Source organism: Geotrypetes seraphini, chromosome 1 (genome assembly GCF_902459505.1).
Source record: "Geotrypetes seraphini chromosome 1, aGeoSer1.1, whole genome shotgun sequence".
NCBI lineage: Eukaryota > Metazoa > Chordata > Amphibia > Gymnophiona > Dermophiidae > Geotrypetes > Geotrypetes seraphini.
The window spans coordinates 183,755,428-183,779,116 of NC_047084.1; the positions used below are offsets into that span (position 1 = coordinate 183,755,428).

Sequence of the window (23,689 nt, forward strand, 5' to 3'; positions counted from 1 at the left end):
ATTTGTGTGTTCTACCATAGTTAAATGAGAGTCTAATGTGACTCCTAATATTTTCATAGATTTTAAAATTGGGTAGTCATGACTATTTAGATGAATTGATGATCTGGTTATTTTATCTTTTGGGCTTGGCTAGAAAAAATTTTGTCTTTTCTGTATTAAGTTTCAATTTAAAATTGATCATCCATTGTTCTATCTCAGTCATAATATGAGAAATTTGTTCTAAAATTTCATTAGTTATGTCATTTAAATGAATTAAAATAGAAATATCACCTGCGTATATATAAAAATTTAAATTCAGCTTTTGCAGTGAATGTCCTAAATATGAAATATAGATATTGAATAGCGTGGGTGACAAAGGGGAACCCTGAGGCATCCCAGATGGATTACTCCAAGAAATAGAGTATTTTCCATCACAAACCACTCGATATGATCTTTTCGTCAAGATATCCTGAAACCAGTTCCAAACTCTTCCCAAAAGTCCCATTGCATCTAAGCAATGTAACATTATTTCATGGTCAACCCAATCAAAAGCGCTGCTAAAATCTAATTGCAAAATTAAGGCACTAGTACCTTTACTAAAAAGACCATAAAGGTTATTAAAAATTGAGGCTAAAACAGTCTCTGTACTAAAACATTTTCTAAATCCTGACTGATGTTCATTGAGGATATTAAATTTAGCTAAATAATTCACTAATTCTAAGTTGACCAATCCTTCCAAGAGTTTGGTAAACAAGGGAATGCTCACTATAGGCCTGTAGTTAGATTTCAAGGCAATTGATATTTTCTGGTCTTTAGGGATAGGTGTAATCAGAATATGTCCCGTTTCCTCATAAAATGACCCCCTGATAAGAACGGCAAATAGCCAATTAATTAATTCCATTTTGAAGTCAATGTTGCATCTTTCATAATCTTTGAAGGACATTCATCCAGCAAACAATTTGATTTAGTATATTTATTAAACAAATTTAAGAATTGGTACCAGTTTGGAAACTCAAAGTAATCCCAAAACATGTCTACTCTGGACTCCTTTTCCTGAAATCCAGATTGGACAAAAGGTATAGTTGCTCTCAAATCAAGAATTTTATTATTGAAAAATTCTGCAAGAGTATCCGGTGGTGGAATGCATTCATTATCCTTTTTCAGGTCCTGAGTAGTGTCTGTTAACCTATTTACCAGCTTAAACAATTCTCTACTATTTATTTTAGATGTACCTATTTTCTGTGCGTAATGTTTTGAGCGCTTTTCTTTATCAAAATTTTGTAATTTTTTATTTTATGTATCCAGTTTATTTTATCTTCCTCTTTATTTGATTTATACCAAATTCTTTCCAATTTTCTCAGTTCTCATTTAAAAACTAATAGTTCAGAATCATACCACTCGTTTGAAGCCCTCACTTTCTTTTTATATGTTTTAAATGGGGCCATTTGGTCTAGAACTTCCTTGCTAAACTTTCCCCATCTTGTAGGGAAGTATTGATCATTCTCAGTTTTAGGATATAATTCGTAATGAGCCCAAAATTCATTTGGGTTTATGATTCCTCTACTAGTAAATAATTTTGTCCTTGTATTTTTACTTCTATTTTTTTTAAAAAAAAGATTGCTTCTTTTGCCAGTGTAATTCAAAATTGCAGCTATAATGATCTGACCAGATGCATTTCTCCCATGTTCCTAGACAGTATTGAATCTTTTAATTGGGTCACTATGAAGGGCAGAATATAAATGCACAGGAAGGGAATATAACTCATTGTACTGTCTTTCTTCTGTGTTAACTCACTAGAAGGTAAAGTTTATCTCTGTAGTCTATCTCAAAGGGCCTTTATAACATAAAGCAAGTTTAGTGAGATCCCAATGATATTTTGACTATAATCTGCATGTTTAAAGTACTTGTTGCTTTTCAAAAAGTTACTTTATCCAATGATAAGATACTCGGGGGGAAATATTGAAAACAATATATCAGAAATGAAGTACTCTTTATTTCTGTGATTGACTTCAGCTAACATAGTTCTTTTATTTTTGATTTAACAGACCAAGTCCCAGCCAAAAAAGAAATGTAGCTCTTCTAAAGATGAGATAGAGGCAAAATGTGAGGTTTTTTTTGCTGAACCTGTTCCAGTCCAGGTGAGTACTGCACAGATAAGTGATAGTTTAAAAAAACCATTTTCTATTCTGAAAAGTAATTTATTTCATAGTAACATAGTAGATGACGGCAGATAAAGACCCGAATGGTCCATCCAGTCTGCCCAACTTGATTCAATTAAAAAATTTTTTTTTTTAAATTTTTTTCTTCTTAGCTATTTCTAGGCACGAATCCAAAGCTTTACCCGGTACTGTGCTTGGGTTCCAACTGCCGAAATCTCTGTTAAGACTTACTCCAGCCCATCTACACCCTCCCAGCCATTGAAGCCCTCCCCTGCCCATCCTCCACCAAACGGCCATACACAGACACAGACCGTGCAAGTCTGCCCAGTAACTGGCCTAGTTCAATATTTAATATTATTTTCTGATTCTAAATCTTCTGTGTTCATCCCACGCTTCTTTGAACTCAGTCACAGTTTTACTCTCCACCACCTCTCTCGGGAGCGCATTCCAGGCATCCACTACCCTCTCCATAAAGTAGAATTTCCTAACATTGCCCCTGAATCTACCACCCCTCAACCTCAAATTATGTCCTCTGGTTTTACCATTTTCCTTTCTCTGGAAAAGATTTTGTTCTACGTTAATACCCTTCAAGTATTTGAACGTCTGAATCATATCTCCCCTGTCTCTCCTTTCCTCTAGGGTATACATATTCAGGGCTTCCAGTCTCTCCTCATACATCTTCTGGCGCAAGCCTCCTATCATTTTCGTCGCCCTCCTCTGGACCGCCTCAAGTCTTCTTACGTCTTTCGCCAGATACGGTCTCCAAAACTGAACACAATACTCCAAGTGGGGCCTCACCAATGACCTGTACAGGGGCATCAACACCTTCTTCCTTCTACTGACTACGCCTCTCTTTATACAGCCCAGCATCCTTCTGGCAGCAGCCACTGCCTTGTCACACTGTTTTTTTGCCTTTAGATCTTCGGACACTATAACCCCAAGGTCCCTCTCCCCGTCCGTGCATATCAGCTTCTCTCCTCCCAGCATATACGGTTTCTTCCTATTATTAATCCCCAAATGAATTACTCTGCATTTCTTTGCATTGAATTTTAGTTGCCAGGTATTAGACCATTCCTCTAACTTTTGTAGATCCTTTTTCATATTTTCCACTCCCTCTTCGGTGTCTACTCTGTTACAAATCTTGGTATCATCTGCAAAAAGGCACACTTTTCCTTCTAACCCTTCAGCAATGTCACTCACAAACATATTGAACAGGATTGAACCCAGCACCGAACCCTGAGGGACTCCACTAGTCACCTTTCCTTCCTTCGAGCGACTTCCATTAACCACCACCCTCTGGCGTCTGTCCGACAGCCAGTTTCTGACCCAGTTCACCACTTTGGGTCCTAACTTCAGCCCTTCAAGTTTGTTCAACAGCCTCCTATGAGGAACTGTATCAAAGGCTTTGCTGAAATCCAAGTAAATTACATCTAGCATATATCCTCGATCCAGCTCTCTGGTCACCCAATCAAAAAATTCAATCAGATTCGTTTGGCACGATTTACCTTTTGTAAAGCCATGTTGCCTCGGATCCTGTCTGCGGATTAGATTCAAGGAAGTACACTATCCTTTCTTTCAGCAACACTTCCATTATTTTTCCAACAACTGAAGTAAGGCTCACCGGCCTGTAGTTTCCTGCTTCATCCCTGTGACCACTTTTATGAATAGGAACCACATCCGCTCTCCTCCAATCCCCAGGAATCACTCCCGTCTCCAGAGATTTGTTGAACAAGTCTTTAATAGGACTCGCCAGAACCTCTCTGAGCTCCCTTAGTATCCTGGGATGGATCCTGTCTGGTCCCATCGCTTTGTCCACCTTCAATTTTTCAAGTTGCTCATAAACACCCTCCTCCGTGAACGGCGCAGAATCTACTCCATTTTCACGTGTAACTTTGCCAGACAATTTCGGTCCTTCTCCAGGATTTTCTTTTGTGAACACAGAACAGAAGTATTTGTTTAGCACATTTGCTTTCTCCTCATCACTCTCCACATATTTGTTCCCAGCATCTTTTAGCCTAGCAATTCCATTTTTTATCTTTCTCCTTTCACTAATATATCTGAAAAAAAATTTATCTCCCTTTTTTACATTTTTAGCCATTTGTTCTTCCACCTGTGCCTTCGCCAAACGTATCTCTCTCTTGGCTTCTTTCAGTTTCACCCTGTAGTACTTTCTGCTCTCCTCTTCTTGGGTTTTTTTATATTTCATGAACACCAACTATTTCGCCTTTGTTTTCTCAGCCACTAGGTTGGAGAACCATATAGGCTTCCTTTTTCTCTTGTTTTTATTGATTTTCTTCACATAAAGGTCCGTAGCCATTTTTATCGCTCCTTTCAGCTTAGACCACTGTCTTTCCACTTCGCTTATGTCCTCCCATCCTAACAGCTCTTTCTTCAGGTACTTTCCCATTGCATTAAAGTCCGTACGTTTGAAATCTAGGACTTTAAGTATCGTGCGACCGCTCTCCACTTTAGCCATTATATCAAACCAAACCGTTTGATGATCGCTACTTCCCAGGTGAGCACCCACTCGAACATTAGAGATACTCTCTCCATTTGTGAGGACCAGATCCAATATCGCTTTTTCCCTTGTGGGTTCCGTCACCATTTGTCTGAGCAGAGCCTCTTGAAAGGCATCCACAATCTCCCCACTTCTTTCCGATTCCGCAGACGGAACATTCCAGTCCGCATCCAGCAAATTGAAATCTCCCAACAGCAGAACTTCTTCTTTCCTTCCAAACTTTTGGATATCCACAATCAGATCCTTAACAATTTGCTGCGATTGAGTCGGAGGTCTGTAGACTACACCCACGTAGATAGAAGTTCCATCTTCTCTTTTCAGAGCAATCCATATCGCTTCTTCCTTTCCCCAGGTCCCTTGCATTTCGGTCGCTTGGATATTGATCTTTATATAGAGAGCTACTCCTCCACCTTTATGACCATCTCTGTCCTTCCTAAAAAGATTATATCCCGGTATGTTTGCATCCCATCCATGTGATTCACTGAACCATGTCTCTGTGATAGCAACAATATCTAGATCTGCCTCTAACATCAGGGCTTGCAGATCATGAACTTTGTTGCTTAGACTGCGAGCATTTGTGGTCATCGCTTTCCAGCTATTTTTCAGCGATAATCTCCTTTTTCGTATGGATTTTTGTGTCGTTTCACTTTCCGTTGCAATACTAAGAAATGAGTTGCTGATATTGCTTATGTTGCAGCCTTTACTACTATCACATCTTTTCTTTTGCGGGGGGTGGTCTCTATAATTGTCCTTCGTACATAGACCACCCCCACCTTCTAGTTTAAATGCCTAGAAAAATATTGTCTAAATTTCTCTGCAAGGTTTTTTTTTTCCTGCTGTAGTAATATGTAGCCCATCAGTGTAATATAGCTTCTTGTCCTTCCATGTATTTCCCCATCCTCCTATGTACCTGAAGCCTTCTTGATGACACCAGGCTCTGAGCCATCTATTAAAGTCCTCTGTGTTTTTCACTCTTTGCTCTCCCTTTCCATATGCAGGCAGTATTTCAGAAAAAGCTAAAGTCTTTATAAAAGATTTCACGCCCTCACCAAGCTCCCGAAAAGCTTTCTGTGCTGCAAGTGTGGAGTTGTTGGCCAGGTCATTTGTTCCCAGATGGATAACAACATCAGTGTTAAAATCCTTAGTTTCTTCCTTAATTATAGTCAGTATTTGCCTGGAACTCCTGTTTGTGATTCAAACTTTTATTCAGAATAGTTCCATGTAATAAGTTTCTAAAATTGAATTCTTTGAATTTAGAATTCTATTTTCACATATCTAAGACTAGCTTGAAATATGTGATTCATGTTCTGATTATGTTCAGAACTGATGCTTCAATACAAGTTTCAAGTTTAATAAAAATTTGATATATCGCCTATCATACTTCTAAGCTGTTTTACATTATAAAATAATTTTAAAAAGGGTGAATAACATGAGGCTAACAGGACTAACTGGGACAAAAGGGTTGGAGGTAGGAAATCCATCTTAAAATAGTAAAGCATTCCAAGAAGGGGCAATACAAAAGGAGGGGGAATCTCATCTGAGAGCCAGAGCAAAGAGGACTCGTAACGATTAAACGGAAGAGGTTTTAAAGATTAAATGCGTCTTTGAAGAGGAATGTTTTAAGTTTTCCTTTAAATTTTTCTAGAGAGTTTTCATTGCGTATTTCAGAGGGTAATGAATTCCATAGGGTCGAGGCAGTGACTGCAAAATTTGATGTACGTGTGGTGCTCAAGATGCGGAGCGAGGTGATAGTAAGCAGGTTTTGTGACTGGGATATGAATATTCTGGACGGGGTATATGGAATTAAAATATTATTTAGGAATACTGGTTGTTTGTTATGAATCACTTTGAACGTTAAGAGTATGATTTTATAGGTTATTCTATGTGGTATGGGGAGCCAGTGTGCTTTTATTAGAAGTGGCGTAACGTGATCATATTTTTTTGCATTTTTGATCATATTTATTGCAATATTTTGTATGATTTGTAGATGTCTGGTCTCCTGTGTTATTCCTTTGTATAATGAGTTGCAGTAGTCCAAACAGGAGATTACCAGGGAATGTATCAGTGGCAAGCAACAGACTATGAACAAACAAGGGAGTCAGATGAAGCAAGAGGGGGACAGGATGAACATACTACAAGGGGAAGTCAAAATGGGACTGGATGATGAGAAGGAACATGAGGAGGACAATAGGAACACGACACAAGGGGAAGGCAATAGGAATCTACCACAAAGAGAAGACAAAAGAGACAATACTCAGGAGTTGGCAGGTCAGGAAGGGGACAGAATGAAGAATGGAATGCAAGGGAAAATAGCGAGGAAGGGAAAATGCCAGGACTTGAACTGCATGTATACGAATGCAAGGAGCCTAAAGAACAAAATGGGGGAACTAGAAGTCATGGCCAATAATGAGAGACTAGACATCATAGGGATCAAGGAAACATGGTGGATCGAGGAAAACAAATGGGACATAGTACTGCCAGGATACAAAAATCTACCGAAAAGACAGGACTTACCAGAAAGGAGGAGGAATAGCACTATACATAAGGGACACCATTCACTCAACCACTGTGGACACAGCAGCGACAAATGCCCAACTGGAGTCATTGTGGGTCAAACTACCAGGAAGCAACGGATCCGAGATAAAGATGGGACTGTTCTACCGTCCACCTGGGCAAACTGAAGCTGAGGATACAGAAATGGTAGCCGAGCTGAGAAGGGAATGCAAGAACCCAAACACCATAGTTATGGGAGATTTCAACTATCCTGGGATAGACTGGTGTCTTGGAAATTCAAAATGTGCAAGGGAAACAGAGTTCTTGGAAGCTGTTCAGGACTGCTTCATGGAACAACTTGTCGAGGCACCAATGAGAGGATCAGCGATCCTGGATCTGATCCTCAATGGGCTGAAAGGACCCGCAAAGGGTGTGGAAGTCGTGGGACCACTAGGAACCAGTGACTACAACATGATTCAGTTCAAAGTGCAAGTAGGATTACCTAAGGGAAAGAGAACCAAGGCAACAACGTTTAACTTCAAGAAAGGGAACTATGATGCCATGAGACAAATGGTGAGAAAGAAGCTCAGAAACAGCTCCAAGGAAACTCGGACTGTGAAGCAAGCCTGGTCCCTATTCAAGGACACAGTAAACAAGGCGCAAAACCTATATATACCAAGATTTAGGAAAGGATCCAAAAAGAATCAGACGAAGGACCCTGCATGGATAACCAGTGAAGTAAAGAAAGTGATAGGAGACAAGAAAAAATCATTTCGGAAGTGGAAAAAAGACGAAACCGAAGGATATTGGAGAGAGCACAGGCAGCATCAAAAAGAATGTCACCGAGTAGTCAGGAAAGCCAAGAAAGAGTATGAGGAGAGACTGGCCAAGGAAGCAAGAAATTTCAAACCATTTTTCCGATATGTGAAAGGGAAACAGCCAGTGAGGGAGGAGGTGTGGGACCCCTGGATGAGGGTGACCGGAAGGGAGTGGTGAAAGAGGAAAAAGAGGTGGCTGGTAGGCTAAACAAGTTCTTCTCATCGGTCTTTACAATAGAAGACACATCCAGTGTGCCAGAACCGGAAAAAATCTTCAGGGGAGATCAAGAGGGGAAATTATCATGCATGGAGGTAAGCGTCGAAGACGTTCTCAGGCAGATAGATAGATTAAAAACTGATAAAGCTCCGGGCCCAGACGGGATCCACCCGAGAATACTGAAAGAGCTCAGAGATGAAACAGCAGAGTTACTGCGGCATATTTGCAACCTTTCCTTGAGAACAGGGGTAATCCCAGAGGACTGGAAGATAGCGAATGTTACACCGATCTTCAAAAAAGGATCGAGAGGCGACCCGGGAAACTACAGACCGGTGAGCTTAACCTCTGTTCCGGGGAAGATGGCCGAATCACTGATCAGGGAAGGTATCAATGAGCATATAGAAAAAAATAATCTGATGAGATCAAGCCAGCATGGTTTCTGTAAAGGCCGATCATGCCAGACAAATCTACTGTATTTCTTTGAGGGGATAAGTAAACAATTGGACCAAGGTGACCCCGTTGACATCGTATATCTAGATTTCCAAAAAGCCTTCGACAAGGTGCCCCATGAACGCCTACTGAAGAAACTGTGGAGTCACGGGGTGGAAGGGGACATGCACAGATGGATCAAAAATTGGCTGGCGGACAGGAAGCAGAGGGTAGGAGTAAAGGGGCACTACTCTGACTGGATAGGGGTCACAAGTGGTGTTCCGCAAGGGTCAGTGCTGGGACCACTGCTGTTCAATATATTTATTAATGATCTAGAAACGGGGACGAAGTGCGAAGTCATCAAGTTCGCGGATGACACAAAACTCTCTAGCAGGGTCAGAACTGTTGAGGAATGCAAAGAACTGCACAGCGACCTGAACAAACTGAGTGAGTGGGCAGAAAAATGGCAGATGAGCTTCAATGTGGAGAAATGTAAGGTCTTGCACATAGGGAAGGGGAACTCCATGTACAGCTATACGATGGGAGGGAGGGTACTCGGGGAAAGCAGCCAAGAAAAAGATCTGGGGGTATTGGTGGATAACACAATGAAGCCGGCGGCGCAGTGTGCAGCGGCCTCCAAAAAAGCAAGCAGAATGTTGGGCATTATCAAAAAAGGTATCACTACTAGAACGAAGGAAGTTATCCTGCCATTGTATCGAGCAATGGTGTGCCCACATCTGGAATACTGCGTCCAATACTGGTCGCCATACCTCAAGAAGGACATGGCAATACTCGAGAGGGTCCAGAGGAGAGCAACAAGGATGATAAAGGGTATGGAGAACCTTTCATATGCCGAACGGTTAGACAGGCTGGGGCTCTTTACCCTGGAAAAGCGGAGACTGAGAGGGGACATGATACAGACTTATAAAATCATGAAGGGCATAGAGAAGGTGGAGAGGGGCAGATTCTTTAGACTAGCAGGGACAACTAAAACAAGAGGTCATTCAGAAAAACTGAGAGGAGACAGATTCATAACGAATTTAAGGAAGTTCTTCTTCACTCAGCAGGTGGTAGACACCTGGAACGCGCTTCCCGGAGAGGTGATAAGACAGAGTACAATTCTGGGGTTCAAAAAGGGACTGGATGACTTCCTGGAAGTGAAGGGGATAACAGGGTACAGATAGAGGTTTACCTTACAGGACATTGAGCGAATAGGGTATGGACATTTTAGGTTAGGTAGGGAACACTTTCAGGTCATAGACCTGGAGGGCCGCCGCGGGAGCGGACTGCCGAGCGCGATGGACCCCTGGTCTGACACGGCAGAGGCCATGCTTATGTTCTTATGTTTTATTCTCTGAACATATATTCTCTGAACATTTCTTATTGACATTTTATTCTCATGCCCATATTCATTTCCCATTTTATTTTCTTTCAATACAGACTTATTTAAATGCTTTTCAGCAGCTGTGGTGGTTTCCAAAAGAAACACATCCTCTCTAAACAAAATGGATTTAGAAATGTCATGCTTGCTCCTAACTCATACCGCTGCAAACCACTACAATATTTAAGGAAGATACTACCTTAATTCCTTGGTCTCTAACACATATAAGGTTTCCCAGCCTAAGGTTGAATGTTTTAATTTTTTTTAATTTTTTTTTAAGTATAGCTAACATTGAGGATCTATAACACTGGACAACAAAATTTTTACTTCTTCAACACTTTCGGGTGTATCTGAGTGAAAAAATATTTCCTCCTATTGGTTTAAAAAGTATTTCTCTGTAACTTCATAGAGTGTCCCCTAGTCTTTGTAATTTATGATGGAGTGAAAAATTGATCCATATGTACCTATTACTCCACTCAAGATTTTGTAGACTTCAATCAAATTTCCCTTCAGCCATCTCTTTTCCAAGCTGAAGAGCCCTATCCTCTTTAGTCTCTCCTCATACGAGAGGAGATCCATCCCCTTTATCATCTTGGTTCCTCTTCTTTTAACTTTTTCTAGTGCCGCTATATTTTTTTTGAGATAAGGAGACCAGAATTGAACACATTCCAGGTGAGGTCGCACCATGGAGCAATACAGAGGCATTATAACATTCTTAGTCTTGTTAACCATATCTTTTCTATTAATTCCTAGCATGTTGTTTGAATTTTTGGCCGCCATTACGCATTGGGTGTAAGGTTTCATCGTATTTTCTACGATGACACCCAGATCCTTTTCTTGGGCGCTACCCTCCAAGGTGGACCCTAGCATCTGGTAACTGTGATTTGGGTTGTTCTTCCCCATGTGCATCACTCTACTACTCTCATCTCCTACTCATTCTGCAGGACACACTATTGACATGATACTTGGCCCAATAGCTATCAGCCATATCTTTCAAAATCTTCAAACTTACTCCCTCCCTTGGTCAGACCATGTTCTTATCAATCTTCAACTAAATCTCCTTACTCCACCATCCACCACTTTACAGAGCACTTATATTTCTAGAGATATCAACAAGATTACAGCCTCTGCCATTCAAAATTCTTTTAACCTGAACCTACAAGACTTCATTAATCTTACAATAGAAGAACAATCTTCTCTGGAAAACTTCAACACAATCCCTCATGGACCTTCTTGCTCCTCCCCAGGAAAAAATGTCCAAATTACAACCTAAAAAGAAACCATGGTACAATGAAAATCTCATCCTCCTCCGCCGACAACTACGCTCCATCGAACACAAATGGCGGCAAACACGGTCCAACAACTCTCTCCATCAATACAAAGAAATAGCTACTCAATACAAAACCTCTATACAACAAGCCAAAAAAGAGTATTATTCAAAATACATAGCTACAGCTCACAGTTCTTCTGCACTCTTCAGTATAGTTCGATCCTTATCCTCTTATTCAAATAAGAAACCTCCTCCTTTACTTATACAACCTTCAGCTTCAGAACTCGCTAATTTTTTTGACCAGAAAATTAAGGATATCAGATCGAACCTAGGACAATCCACACCCATACAATTCTCGGTTCCCTCTGACCAGACTAATCTTCTACCTTTCAGAACTTTTTCTAATCTTAAACCTCCATCTTTAGCGGATCTCTTCAAAGTCTTTCAGTCAATAAATGCCCCTAATAATCCAGCAGAAAGCATCCCTCTCTTAATTCTTAAAAACATTATTTCCTATTTTTGGCCCATTTATATTGGAAATGATAACAATCTTGTTTCAGAAGCTTGGAAATCTGCTTTAGTCTTCCCAAAACTGAAAAACCAAAATCTAGACAATACACATCCAGCAAACTTCCATCCCATTGCTAACCTTCCCCTCATTTCTAAACTTATGGAAAAAATAGTACATAACCAGCTCATAGAATTTATCGACAAATCCAACGCGCTTCGTCTATTCACACCTTCAAAGAAGTCAAGCAAGGTCTTCCTGACCCAGGATAGGATGTTCAAGTTGAAGCTTCAGTTACAAATGTTTTATGCTTATCAGGGTCTGATTGACTGGAATTATATTCAGCTTCTGGGAACTATGGCAATGATGGAGGTGATTCCATATGCTTATTGCAACACGCTCTTTTGTGGTGCTCAGCAAAACCCAGAAGTTTAAGGTTTGGCTTCTCCTGGTGACCTCTGTCAAGAAGCAACTGGTGTGGTGGTGGTCCTCTTAGTATATTCAAAAGGGAATGGATTTGCATCCACTGAACTGGGTAGTTATGATAATTGATTGCAGCCTATTGAGATGGGGAGACTACTGGTTGGACAGGTGGCTCAGGGACTGTGGTTAAGAGACATCTTGAATGATCAAATTGCTACAGTAGTGACTTGTGTAAACTGGAGCACCAGGGCTACGGCCCTAGCTGACTGTGGTACAAGGTAGAGACAATTTTCATTTGATCTTGGTTGGCACCAAAATGTTCCGGACCTGGAGGAATGGGAGTTGAGTCCCAGTGCATTCCAATTGCTGGGTGAGTGCTGGAGTCACCCACTTTGCAACCTGGTGGCAGCACAACAAAAACCAAGGCTCACCAATTCTTCAGCCACAGGAAAGAGTTTGGTGCCATCAATACGAACACATTTTTACAGCCATGACCTATTCATTTCCTCCTGCTCTTTTGGGTTCATAGGCCAAATAGAACCAGAGCCGGGATCTAGCACCTGGAACTTTAATTTGCAACTAAATGACTCTCTTTCCTTTGTTTTATGGTTCTTCCAAATTACTCATAGCAATATGTGACTATTGTAAGGCTCTATATGTTTGGTACCTCATTTTTGCAAAAGCAAGAAATTACATGCTTTGTAGGTTTTTTTTCAAGCTTTTATAATGTTGGTTCAGATATGTAGATGTAGTTTTTACTTTTACTTTTTTAAGGAGAAAATTAGAAGTTTAATCTAAATGGTTATTCATACAACATACAATTCAACACTAATCATTTGAGTATGAGACTTGCTTTCTTTCTCTAATTATCTGATGTGCTTGATGTCTAAAAGAAACCTCTTGTGGAACGTCACTTGGGTAATGAAATACCTGTCAAGCTCCTTTGTGATACAGGTAGCCCAGTGGCTGAGGAGAATGGGGAGCAGTCCTTCACACCTGAAGATAATTGTGAAGCAAAATGTAAACAAATGGTAAGCTTGCTCAGATTTTACAATTTTGTTTTTTAGTCGCTTGATAATTTATTTTCTTTTTTTAACTGACCTATTAGAGTATCCATTTGCCTTCTACCACCAGCTTCTACAAATTGTTGGATATAATGAGTATTTAGGAGTATATCTGCAAGGCAGTTATCTTCCACAGTTTCAAAGTCAATATATGGAGCAGTGATGAGTACTTGCTAGCCACCTCCCCCTCCCCCCTATCCAGCATCTTCCACAATTCCAAAGTCAATATATGGAGCAGTGATGAGTACTTGTTAGCCACCTCCCCCCACCTATCCAGCATCTTTCTCTCTCTCTCTCCTTTGCAGCTTCCTTCCCCCCATCCAGTGTCTGTCTTTCTTTTTCCCACTTACTCTCTCTTTGCTGCTGTTATAATGTAAACATTAAAAGTTCTAATGCCAGATCAAAGAGAATAGGTGATAAGGGGCATCCATGATGAGTGCTCCTGAATAAGGAATACTTTTGTGAAGTCTGATGTATGAGCCACTGGATTGCTATACAACATTTGAACCATGTGAATAAATTTCTGCCGAAAACTAAACTATTTGAAAGTGTGAAACACATAGCCCCATTCAACTCAGTCAAAGGCCTTCTCGGCATTTAATGATATCAAGAAGGCGAGTACATTCAATGATTATGCTTGTGGTAACAAATGAAGATATAGACGGGTATTATTGGATGAAATTCTCCTTGTAATAAATCCTGATTGATCAAGGTGAATGAGGGTTTGCAATGGAGTCATAAGACAACTGGCCAATAATGTGGCATATAACTTGGCATCTATATTAATGAGGGAAATAAATCTATAATTTGTAAAGTCTAAGGGGTCACGGCCAGGTTTAAGTAATACCACTTTAAGGGCCTTCATAATTGACCCTTCTATTATTTCCAGAATCCAAGAAATCATTATACAAAGCATGCAGTCTAGAAATTAAGGGTGCCTGGAAGGGCAGACTGGATGAGCCATTTGGCCTTTATCTGCCATCGTGTTTCTATGTCTCTATGATGTTAATACAATGAAACTTATCTTGACAGGAGAGTGACCAAGTTGTAAGATTTTATTCGCTAACATGGCAATCCATATTAGAATCAAAAGAAGAGGATTACTTAATAAAAAAATAAAGAGTAAAACTATCCAAGATATAAGGGGATTGCACAATTTATATACTAAAGTAATACTTGTAGTATCAAAGATTTACCATATTTGATCCATTGGAATATTATAATTGGTGCATGGGGGGGTCAAACAGGGATCTAATCTGAAATGGTAGGATCTTGGACCAGGTTATTTCTAATTGGGGGATGGGTGGGTGTCAGTGACTACTGGGGGAGTGTGGGGGAGTCATACCTTAATGCATCCAGTGTTCATTTTATTTATTTATTTATTTTGATTTCTATCCCGTTCTCCCAGAAGCTCAGAACGGGTTAGAAGTAGACATTCACAATCGTTTGAAAACAGACTAGTCATGACAACAAATAGGTTACAGTAGACAATAACAGAGCTTATTCTAGAAACCAGAATGGTCATAGCGAAGAGTACTAGGAGAAGTATATTAAGGAGGCAGTTTTTAATGGCCTGATTGGCGGAAGAGGAAGGTCTTTACTGCTCTGCGGAAGGTCTTTAGTGAGTCCAGCGACCTGATCTGTGTGGGTAGTTGGTTCCATAGCTGAGGTAGGAAATGGCTATAGGATCTTTTGTACGCCGTACTTATTCAGAGGGATCTCCCTGCGGGAATACCAAGTCTTTGTTCTGCTTTGGAGTGGAGGGGCAGTTAGGGGTGTATAGGTGTAGCTTGGATGCTATGTAGGTTGGAGTTTTTTTGGTAGAATCATCTGGTCAGTTTAGGTACCTTTTTGGCACTTAGATGCTTCTAAAATAGGTCTAAGTCAAAACATCTAAGTTCCATCCAGTTCATCCTGTGAAAGGTTCAGTTATCGCCGCAAGACATCCAACACGCCTCTTTATGACTTAGATGTCCTCAAGGGCAAACGTCCCACAAGACTTCTCCAATATTTGTTTTGAAAATTGGCACTTGGATGTTTTGACGAGCAAAATGTCCAAATGCCAATTTAGACAATTTTTCGGATGTTTTTGTGTTTTGAAAATGCCTCTAAATATGTGGGAGCCCATCTAGATTGATATCAAGGTAACAAAATTAATTATAACCCTGTGACAGTGGCTGCAGCTAGCCAGTGGGATGTGTTTCTTGTCTAGTAATCTACAGTTAAATGTTCATAAACCATCTGAACAACCATGTTTTTTGATTTCTAGGACATAAAATATAAAGCTCAGATCGAGTCGTTAAATATTCAGGTTGCCGAATGCCAAGAAAAACTCCAGAAATTAAACTGGATGGAGAACAAGCTGAATACTCTAGAAGAAAGAATGAAAGGCAAAGTAATTGTTGGTGAAAAGGACTGGCATAATCTTCTGAGCAGAATCGTTCTTCTTGAAACAGAGCTACTTCTGAAGTCAAAAAAGGTTAGATTTTACTTTCCTATATCTTACAAAATTAAGAAATGCTTCTTAACCCAGGAAAAGCAGGCAGGATGATTTAACATATGGGTGTTGTCATCCACAAAGCCCCAGCACAGACTTTCCAAAGTATACTGCCACATGAAGATCTTGAGTGTGACCACATCAGCATCCTTTATCATCCCATGTCTCGTGGGAGCTCCAGTTTATTTTGTCTCTGTAGACAAAGAAGCCATATGTGTGCGTTTAAACTTCATTTTCTTCTCTTTAAACTAGCTTAAGTTAGGCCTCCGGGCCTCGGTTGGCCCAAGCTCGGGCCCGATGCTTGTGGACAGACCCGCTAGAATGGTTTTCTCCCCACTTCTGAATCTTTCAATGAGCAAAGAGCGAAGTGGAGACTCTTCTTTTGGGAGGTGTCTTTTCAGCAGGACAAAACTACACAAACGGCAAGATGAGCAAATCCTGAATTATAACTTCTATATGACCTTCTCTCTGAAATCCCTGATTCAGAAGATATCCAATTATGATAAATTTATCCCATCAGAACATCTTTATTCTTACCAGCATCTAGTGAGTGATCTCCTAGACACCAGAAAATCCATGGCCCAGTCCATATTTGACACATTTGACATTACTTCTCATACTTCAACAGTCTCCATTGTGATGCAAAGACAAGCCTGGCTTTGGATCTCGATCCCAAAGTGCAGGACTATCTCTCTAACATATCCTGCACAGGGGAGGATTTATTTGTAGGCTGGATTGAGGGGGCCTCCCATATGATCAAGCATCATACTGAATGCTTGACATCCCTATCCTTCTCCAGATCTCATCAACCCCAGTAGCCTGCAGGTGCTTTTCTTTCTATTCAAGACTCAGATATTGCTAGCCTTCCACATCCACTCGTCCACCAGTTCAGCGATGATCTAGACAGCAAAGGCAGCAAAGAGCCTCCCTGCCTCATCCAGCTAAACACCAGCAGTCCTTTTGACTATCTCTTAGAGAGCATGGCCTGCATTCTTTACCCTCCGCCTCCAGATATTTTCTCATTCCCAAAAAAAGGAGACATCTGTCCAATCTTGAACCTTCATGCTATCAACAGATACCTCATCAAAGAGAAGTTCTGCATGGTTTCCATGGGAACCCTGCTACCGTTGCTGGAACAGAATGACTGGCTATGCTTCTAGATCTCAAAGAAGCCTTACCCCCATATCCCCATCCTATCAACCCACAGGAAATACCTCCACTTCCGACTGATACTCGCCAGTTTCAATACAGAGTGCTCCCATTTGGCCTGGCTTCGGCCCCAAGAGACTTCACCAAATGCCTAGTGGTAGTGGCCGCAATCCTTTGACTCCACAGATTTCATGTCCTCCCTTACTTGGATGACTGACTGATCAAGGCAGCCATGCCTCACCACACTCTCCAGGCAACACAGACAACAGTCTGACTGCTGGAGCTCCTGGCATTCACGATCAATTCCCAAAAATCCCATCTGGAACGTACTCAAACCCTGGAGTTTATTGGAGCCCACTTGGACACGACTTGAGCTCGTGCATTCCTGCCTCAACAGAGACTCGACACCCTGATCCAGCAACCAGATGACTATTACAACATCTCAGAGTAACCTCAGCCCTCCAGACGTCACTCCAATGGTGGTTGTCGCCCACCAGTGTCTCCAAGGGCCTTTGGTTCCAACCGCCACTACACCAGAAAGTGCTGACGACCAATGCCTCTAAGGTATGTTAAGGAGCCCACCTCAATGGCTCAGTGCTCATGGAGTCGCTCAGAGTGCTCAAAACATCAACCTCCTCGAGCTGCAACTGATTTGCAATGTTCTCTATACCTTCTAGGAGCAGCTTCTCAATCAAGTACTCTTTCATAAAGACAACCAGGTAGCCATCTATTATGTGAACAAAGATGTAGACACTGGATCCCACCTACTCTGCTGGGAGGCTATTCAAATTTAGTCTTTGGCAATCCACCACCATGTCTTCCTTAAAGCAGTCTACTTAGCAAGAAAACAGAATCTTCTTGCAGACAAGTTGAGCAGACTACTGCAATCATACGATCCCACCACTGTGCACCAGCTCTTTGCAGATCAGGGAACCCCAGAAGTGGATCTGTTTGCTTTCCCCTACAATCACAAATGCCCCCTTTTCTGCTCCCGGCTCTACACTCCCAAACGTCTGGAGTCTGATGTCTTTCTTCTTGATTGACACCACCGTTTTCTATATGCATTCCCTCCATTTCCTCTCATCAAGAAGTCTCTGCTCAAGCTACACCAGGAGCAAGCAGCCCGATGGCCACACCAGCCATGGTTCCTTTTTCTCCTACAACTCACAGTACAAGAGCCCATCCTCTTTCCAATCTTTCCAACATTGGTGATGCAGAATTAGGGATCTCTCTTCCATCCAAATCTACGTTCATTGACTCTCACATCATGGTATCTATCCTTCAGCCATTAAGTACTGAGGCACTCTTGGCTCCAGTTGCAGCCATCCTAGAGGCCTCCAAAAAACCTTCCACAATGATCCTATTGCTTTAAATGTACTCATTTCACAGTATGGTGTTATGCCCACTCCTGTTACAAGTTTGTCGCCACTCAACAGTTTGTATCACCACTCGACAGAGCTCCGTTTTGATGTCTTCATCAGGAGCAGGGATTAAAGTGCTGGTGTGATGAGACACAAAAGGAATAATATCCTTGCAAAGCGACAGGAAATCCTTAGTCCTGTCTGCGCGGTCCACCAGAGCTTGGCACAATCAAACCTTCACTGTTGAGTGGTGACATGAACTTGTAATGGAACTCAGCTAATTACACTTTATTGAAGGGCATAACTTTTCAATGAATTTTTTTATGCGAGCACATTGCACTTTCACGGTTTTTGATGTAGATTTTTGCTTTCAGAAGTTTATTAAGTCTTTACTCCCCTTTTTTTTGGTTTGAATGTTTAAGATTAATTTATTTCATAAGATTGGACTACATGATTATGGGACAGTTCTTATTTAGACTTATTGTCTGGTGCTGGTCATCTATGAGTTACTGCCCGGGCCCAAATTTCATTCTTATAAAGTGAGTTGTGCCCATACTGATGTCCATTATATTGATTTTTTTTCAGAATATAGCAAAGAACAAAAATTTTCACCAAAGAAAAAAGATGTTAGCCAATTATGTTTTGGACATTAGCAAACAATAGGAACATCCAAAAGAGTACTTAGCTCCAATCTTGTAGTCTGTTCCACTCGTGCTGATGCAAAAATCGCTGCTTTACTTTCCACGCTCAAAAGACATGTGTTCTTAAATCCATGATTGCAGGCACCAAATCATCCAGGATGCCTGATAATCCCTAAGGGCTTACCCCGTTTCACTTTCCATGTGATTAGGGAGTCAATCAACTTTCAAACAAATCAAAAAGGCTGCTTTTGCAGGACACAATGCCTAAACCGTCACTTTATAACGCCTCAAAGGCTGACATCAGAGTTCTTACAAAAATGCCTTTGGCATAATTTAGACCAATAGGAGCAGCAGAGTGCAACTTGAATATCAAACACTGTTCCCTTTGATGAAGCTGATGTCGGATGTCACCATGTTGAGCTGTCAACTGCAGCTGCTCCAGTGCTCAACATCGGAATGAAGCAGTTATGTTGATATTGGAGACAGTGTTCCACAAGGGGTTCCATTACTTTTTCCTGCAGAGAGACAGTGACGATGTTCGATTAACCAGATTTGTAATGGTCTCGAGGTTTGCCCCACATAATAGAGACCACGGGGCAAATGAGCAGATACATCACATTTGTAGAAGAACATGACGTGTCTGCCATTAGATTAAAAGTCTTATTAGTTTTAACATGTTCAAAGCTTATACCTTCTATCATCACTGGGCAGGCCAAGCATTGGCTACAACATCGATAACCACAAAAAACCTTCCTCCTCATCCTATCATATGTTCTCAACACTGCCGGACATAAATCATCTTTTAAATTCATATTTCTAGTGTACAAAAAAACATACTTCGGATCCTGTAATGCTGGGTGAGCTGTCAAAATATTAAAATGTTGTTTCATGATATTAATCACCATGGGTGTGTGGTCATGAGACTGAATGATTTCTTTGCTTCGGTCTTTACAGAAGATGTAAGAAATCTACCTGAACCAGAAATGATTTCAACTACCCCAACACTGACTGGATAAATGCTGCATCAGGGAGTGCTAGGGAAGTAAAATTCCTAGACGTCATAAATGACTGCTTCTTGGAGCAACTGGTCAGGGAACCTACAAAAGAGGGAACTATTTTAGATTTGGTCCTTAGTGGAATGCAGGACATAGTACGGAGGTAACTGTTGGGCTCGCTGAGAAACAGTGATCATAATATGATTAAATTTGAGCTGCTAACTGGAGTGACGTCACTAAAGAAATCTACTCTAGCGACATTTAATTTTTGCAAGGTGATTACGATAAAATGAGGAAAATGGTTAAAAAGCTAAAAGGGTATGTGGCAAAGGTCAGAAGTGTAAATTAGGCATGGATGTTGTTTAAAAAATACCATAGTGGAAGCGCAGACCAGATGTATTCCACATATTAACAAAAGTGGAAAGAAGAGAAAACGAGAGCCGGCATGGTTTAAAGGCGACGTGAAAGATGCTATTACAGCCAAGAAAATTTTTTTTAAAGAATGGAAAAAGGATCCCAATGAAAAAAATAAGAAGAGACAAAAGCACTGGCAAAGTTAAATGGAAAGCATTGATGAAGAAAGCTAAACAAGAATATGAAACAAAAACTCATATTAACAATTTTTTAGGTAAATCAAAAGCAGAAAACCTCTGAGGAAATCTGTGGGACCTTTGGATGATCAAGGAGTAAAAAGAGCACTCAGGGAGGATAAAGGCATAGCGGAGAGACTGAATGAATTCTTTGCTTAGGTTTTTATGAAAGACGTAAGAAATCTACCTGAACCGGAAATGTTTTTCAAGGGTGATGAGGCAGAGAAATTGAAAGAAATCTCAGCGAACCTGGAAGACATACTAAGCCAAATTGACAAGTTAAAGAGTGATAAATCACCTGGACCGAATGGTATACATCCCAGGGTATTGAAAGAACTCAAACATGAAATTGCTGATTTGCCGTTAGTGATCTGTAACCTATCGTTAAAATCATCTGCAGTACCTGAAGATTAGAGGGTGGCCAATGTTATACCAATTTTTAAAAAGAGTTCCAGGGGAGATTTGTAAAATTACAGACCGGTAAGCCTGACTTTGGTGCCGGACAAAATAGTGGCAACAATTCTGAAAAATAAAATTGTGGAACATGTAGACAAACGTGATTTAATGAGACAGAGTCAGCGTTGATTTAGCCGAGGGAGATCTTGCCTCACCAATTTACTTGACTTCTTTGAAGGTGTGAATAAACATATGGATAAAGGCGAGCCAGTTGATGTGTAGTGTATCTAGATTTCCAGAAGGCTTTTGACATAGTTCCTCGTGAGAGGCTGCTGAGAAAATTAAAGAGTCACGGGATAGGAGGTGATGTTCAATTGTGGATTAAGAACTGGTTATCAGACAGAAAACAGAGTGGGGTTGAATGGCCATTTTTCTCAGTGGAGGAGGGCAAATAGTGGTGATTAAATTTTCAGATGACACTAAACTGTTCAGAGTTGTTAAAATGCATACAGACTGTAAAAAAGTGCAGGAAGATCTTAGGAAATTGAAAGACTGAGAGTCCAAATGGCAGATGAAATTTAATGTGAACAAATGCAAAGTGATGCACATTGGGAAGAATAATCCAAATCATAGTTATAGGATGCTAGGGACCACCTTAGGGGTCAGCACTCAAGAAAAGGATCTGGGTGTCATCATAGACAATACGCTGAAGCCTTCTACCCAGTGTGCGGTGGCAGCCAAGAAGGCAAACAGGATGCTAGGAATTATTAGAAAAGGGATGGTTAATAAGACTAAGAATGTTATAATGCCTCTGTATCGCTCAATGGTACAACTTCACCTTGTATAATGTGTTCAGTTCTGGTCTCCTTATCTCAAAAAAGATATAGCGGCACTAGAAAAAGTTCAAAGAAGAGCAACCAAGATGATAAAGGGGATGGATCTCCTCTCATATGAGGAAAGACTAAAGAGGATAGGGCTCTTCATCTTGGAAAAGAGATGGCTGATGGGAGATATGGTTAAGTCTATAAAATCCTGAGTGGTGTAGAACGGGTACAAGTGGATCAGTTTTTTACTGCATCAAGATTTACAAAGACAAGGGGACACTCGAAGTTACAGAGTAATACTTTTACATTAGATTACATTTCATTTCTAGATCGCAAGAACTCTCAGATCAATGTAGTTGACAAAAATAAGAAACTTGCAACCCCAGCGGCATACAAAGTAATCATTAACACTATTTAATTTCCTAGAAACCTCACAAATAAAATCGATCTTAATAGTTTTCTGAAATGTATGTCCGAACGTGATTGCGCAGAGTATGTAATTCCATATCCCAACTAGCAGCCTGAAAGGCAAACAAATGCTGTAAAAACTTCTTGTAAGTGCAACTTCAAACACGAGGAAACACGAATAAAAATGTTTAAAAAAAAGTAAGTAATTCCAGTAAATACTCAGGTGCCTCCCCATATAAACCTTTATAATAAAATGTCCCAAATTTAAATAGTACCCGAGCCTCATATGGAAGCCAATGGCATTCTCTGTAATATGATGTAATATGATCTGATTTCTTCAAATCAAAAATCAAGCGCACTGGCAAGTTTTGGATTTTATATAATCTAACAAAGTTTGTACGTTGCCCAGCAAGATGAACTGGGTTACAATAATCCAGAGTACTACGTATCAAGTATTGAACCAAAGTCCTAAATGCCATAAGATCAAAATAAGATTTAATAGTACGTAGTTTCCACAGAGTGAAAAAGCATTTTTTGACAAACACAGAAGTAAATGCTCCATAGACAAGTTTCTGTCTTAAGTACACACCTAAAATTCTAATTTCCGATTCAGTAGGGTAGGTAACTCCCTCTAGTGTCAAATTTATTTCCATCATTTTAAAACCATTAGGAGGAAATATTTTTTCACTCGGAGAATAGTTAAGCTCTGGAATGTATTGCCAGAGGATGTGGCAAGAGCAGTTAATGTAGCTGATTTTAAAAAAGGTTTGGACAAGTTTCTGAAGGAAAAGTCCATAGCCTGCTGTTGAGACAGACATGGGTCAGTAGCATGGAATGCTGCTATTATTTGAGTTTTTAAAAAAACAACCAAACAGAAATTGACCCTTGTACTCCACAAAATCAAAGAGCAACCAAAAATAACATTACTCTATCGTGCAGAGCTCTCAAGCAGGACTGTTCTCAGACATTGATCCACGTTCTTTGACTTAGGACTCTTAGGGACCCCTGAGGAAGACAGGGTCGTCAAAACACCGACCGTGTTGGGTCCACAGTTCCCATCTTATGGGTCCTAGACATTTTATTATGTGGATTTTATGACTGTATCTTCATTAAAGCCTACATCTTGGACATCTTCTCCACAATGTTTTTGTTTTTGGTTACTATTTGAGTTTTTGCCAGGTACTTGTGACTTGGATTGGCCTCCATGAAGACATGATACTGGGCTAGATGGGCCCTTGTTCTGACCCAGTAAGGCTAATTTTATGTTCTTATATCTTTTATATACAGTCTGAAAGCTATTGAAGCAATCTACATTACATTTTTAAATCATATATTTTTTAATGGGTATAACTTTTAGGCAGACTGGATGAACCGTTCTGTCGTCATTTACTATGTTAATATTTCTAGACTGCAAAACCTCTCGAATCAATGCGGTTTACAAAAACTAAGAAACTGGACAGCCCCAGCAACCTACAAAATGATTACACACCCTTTTTTAATTCTCTAAAAATGTTACAATAGAGTCGATTTTAATAACTCTCTGAAATGTATGTATGTATGAGCCGGACC

The 23,689-nt window shown here is 40.4% G+C and overlaps 1 protein-coding gene across 5 annotated transcripts in view; it reads left to right on the forward strand.

The window, feature by feature from the left end:
- Nucleotides 1-23,689, forward strand: part of CEP44 (centrosomal protein 44) — a 94,270-nt gene that overhangs the window by 57,965 nt on the left and 12,616 nt on the right. For 4 of the 5 annotated variants that reach the window (XM_033942642.1, XM_033942622.1, XM_033942612.1 and 1 more), the window contains 3 exons: nt 2,025-2,117; nt 13,089-13,226; nt 15,529-15,738. In XM_033942642.1, coding sequence (XP_033798533.1) covers nt 2,025-2,117; nt 13,089-13,226; nt 15,529-15,738 — 441 coding nt within the window. The remainder of the gene's footprint in view (nt 1-2,024; nt 2,118-13,088; nt 13,227-15,528; nt 15,739-23,689) is intronic. The other variant, XM_033942650.1, reaches the window with a different exon arrangement.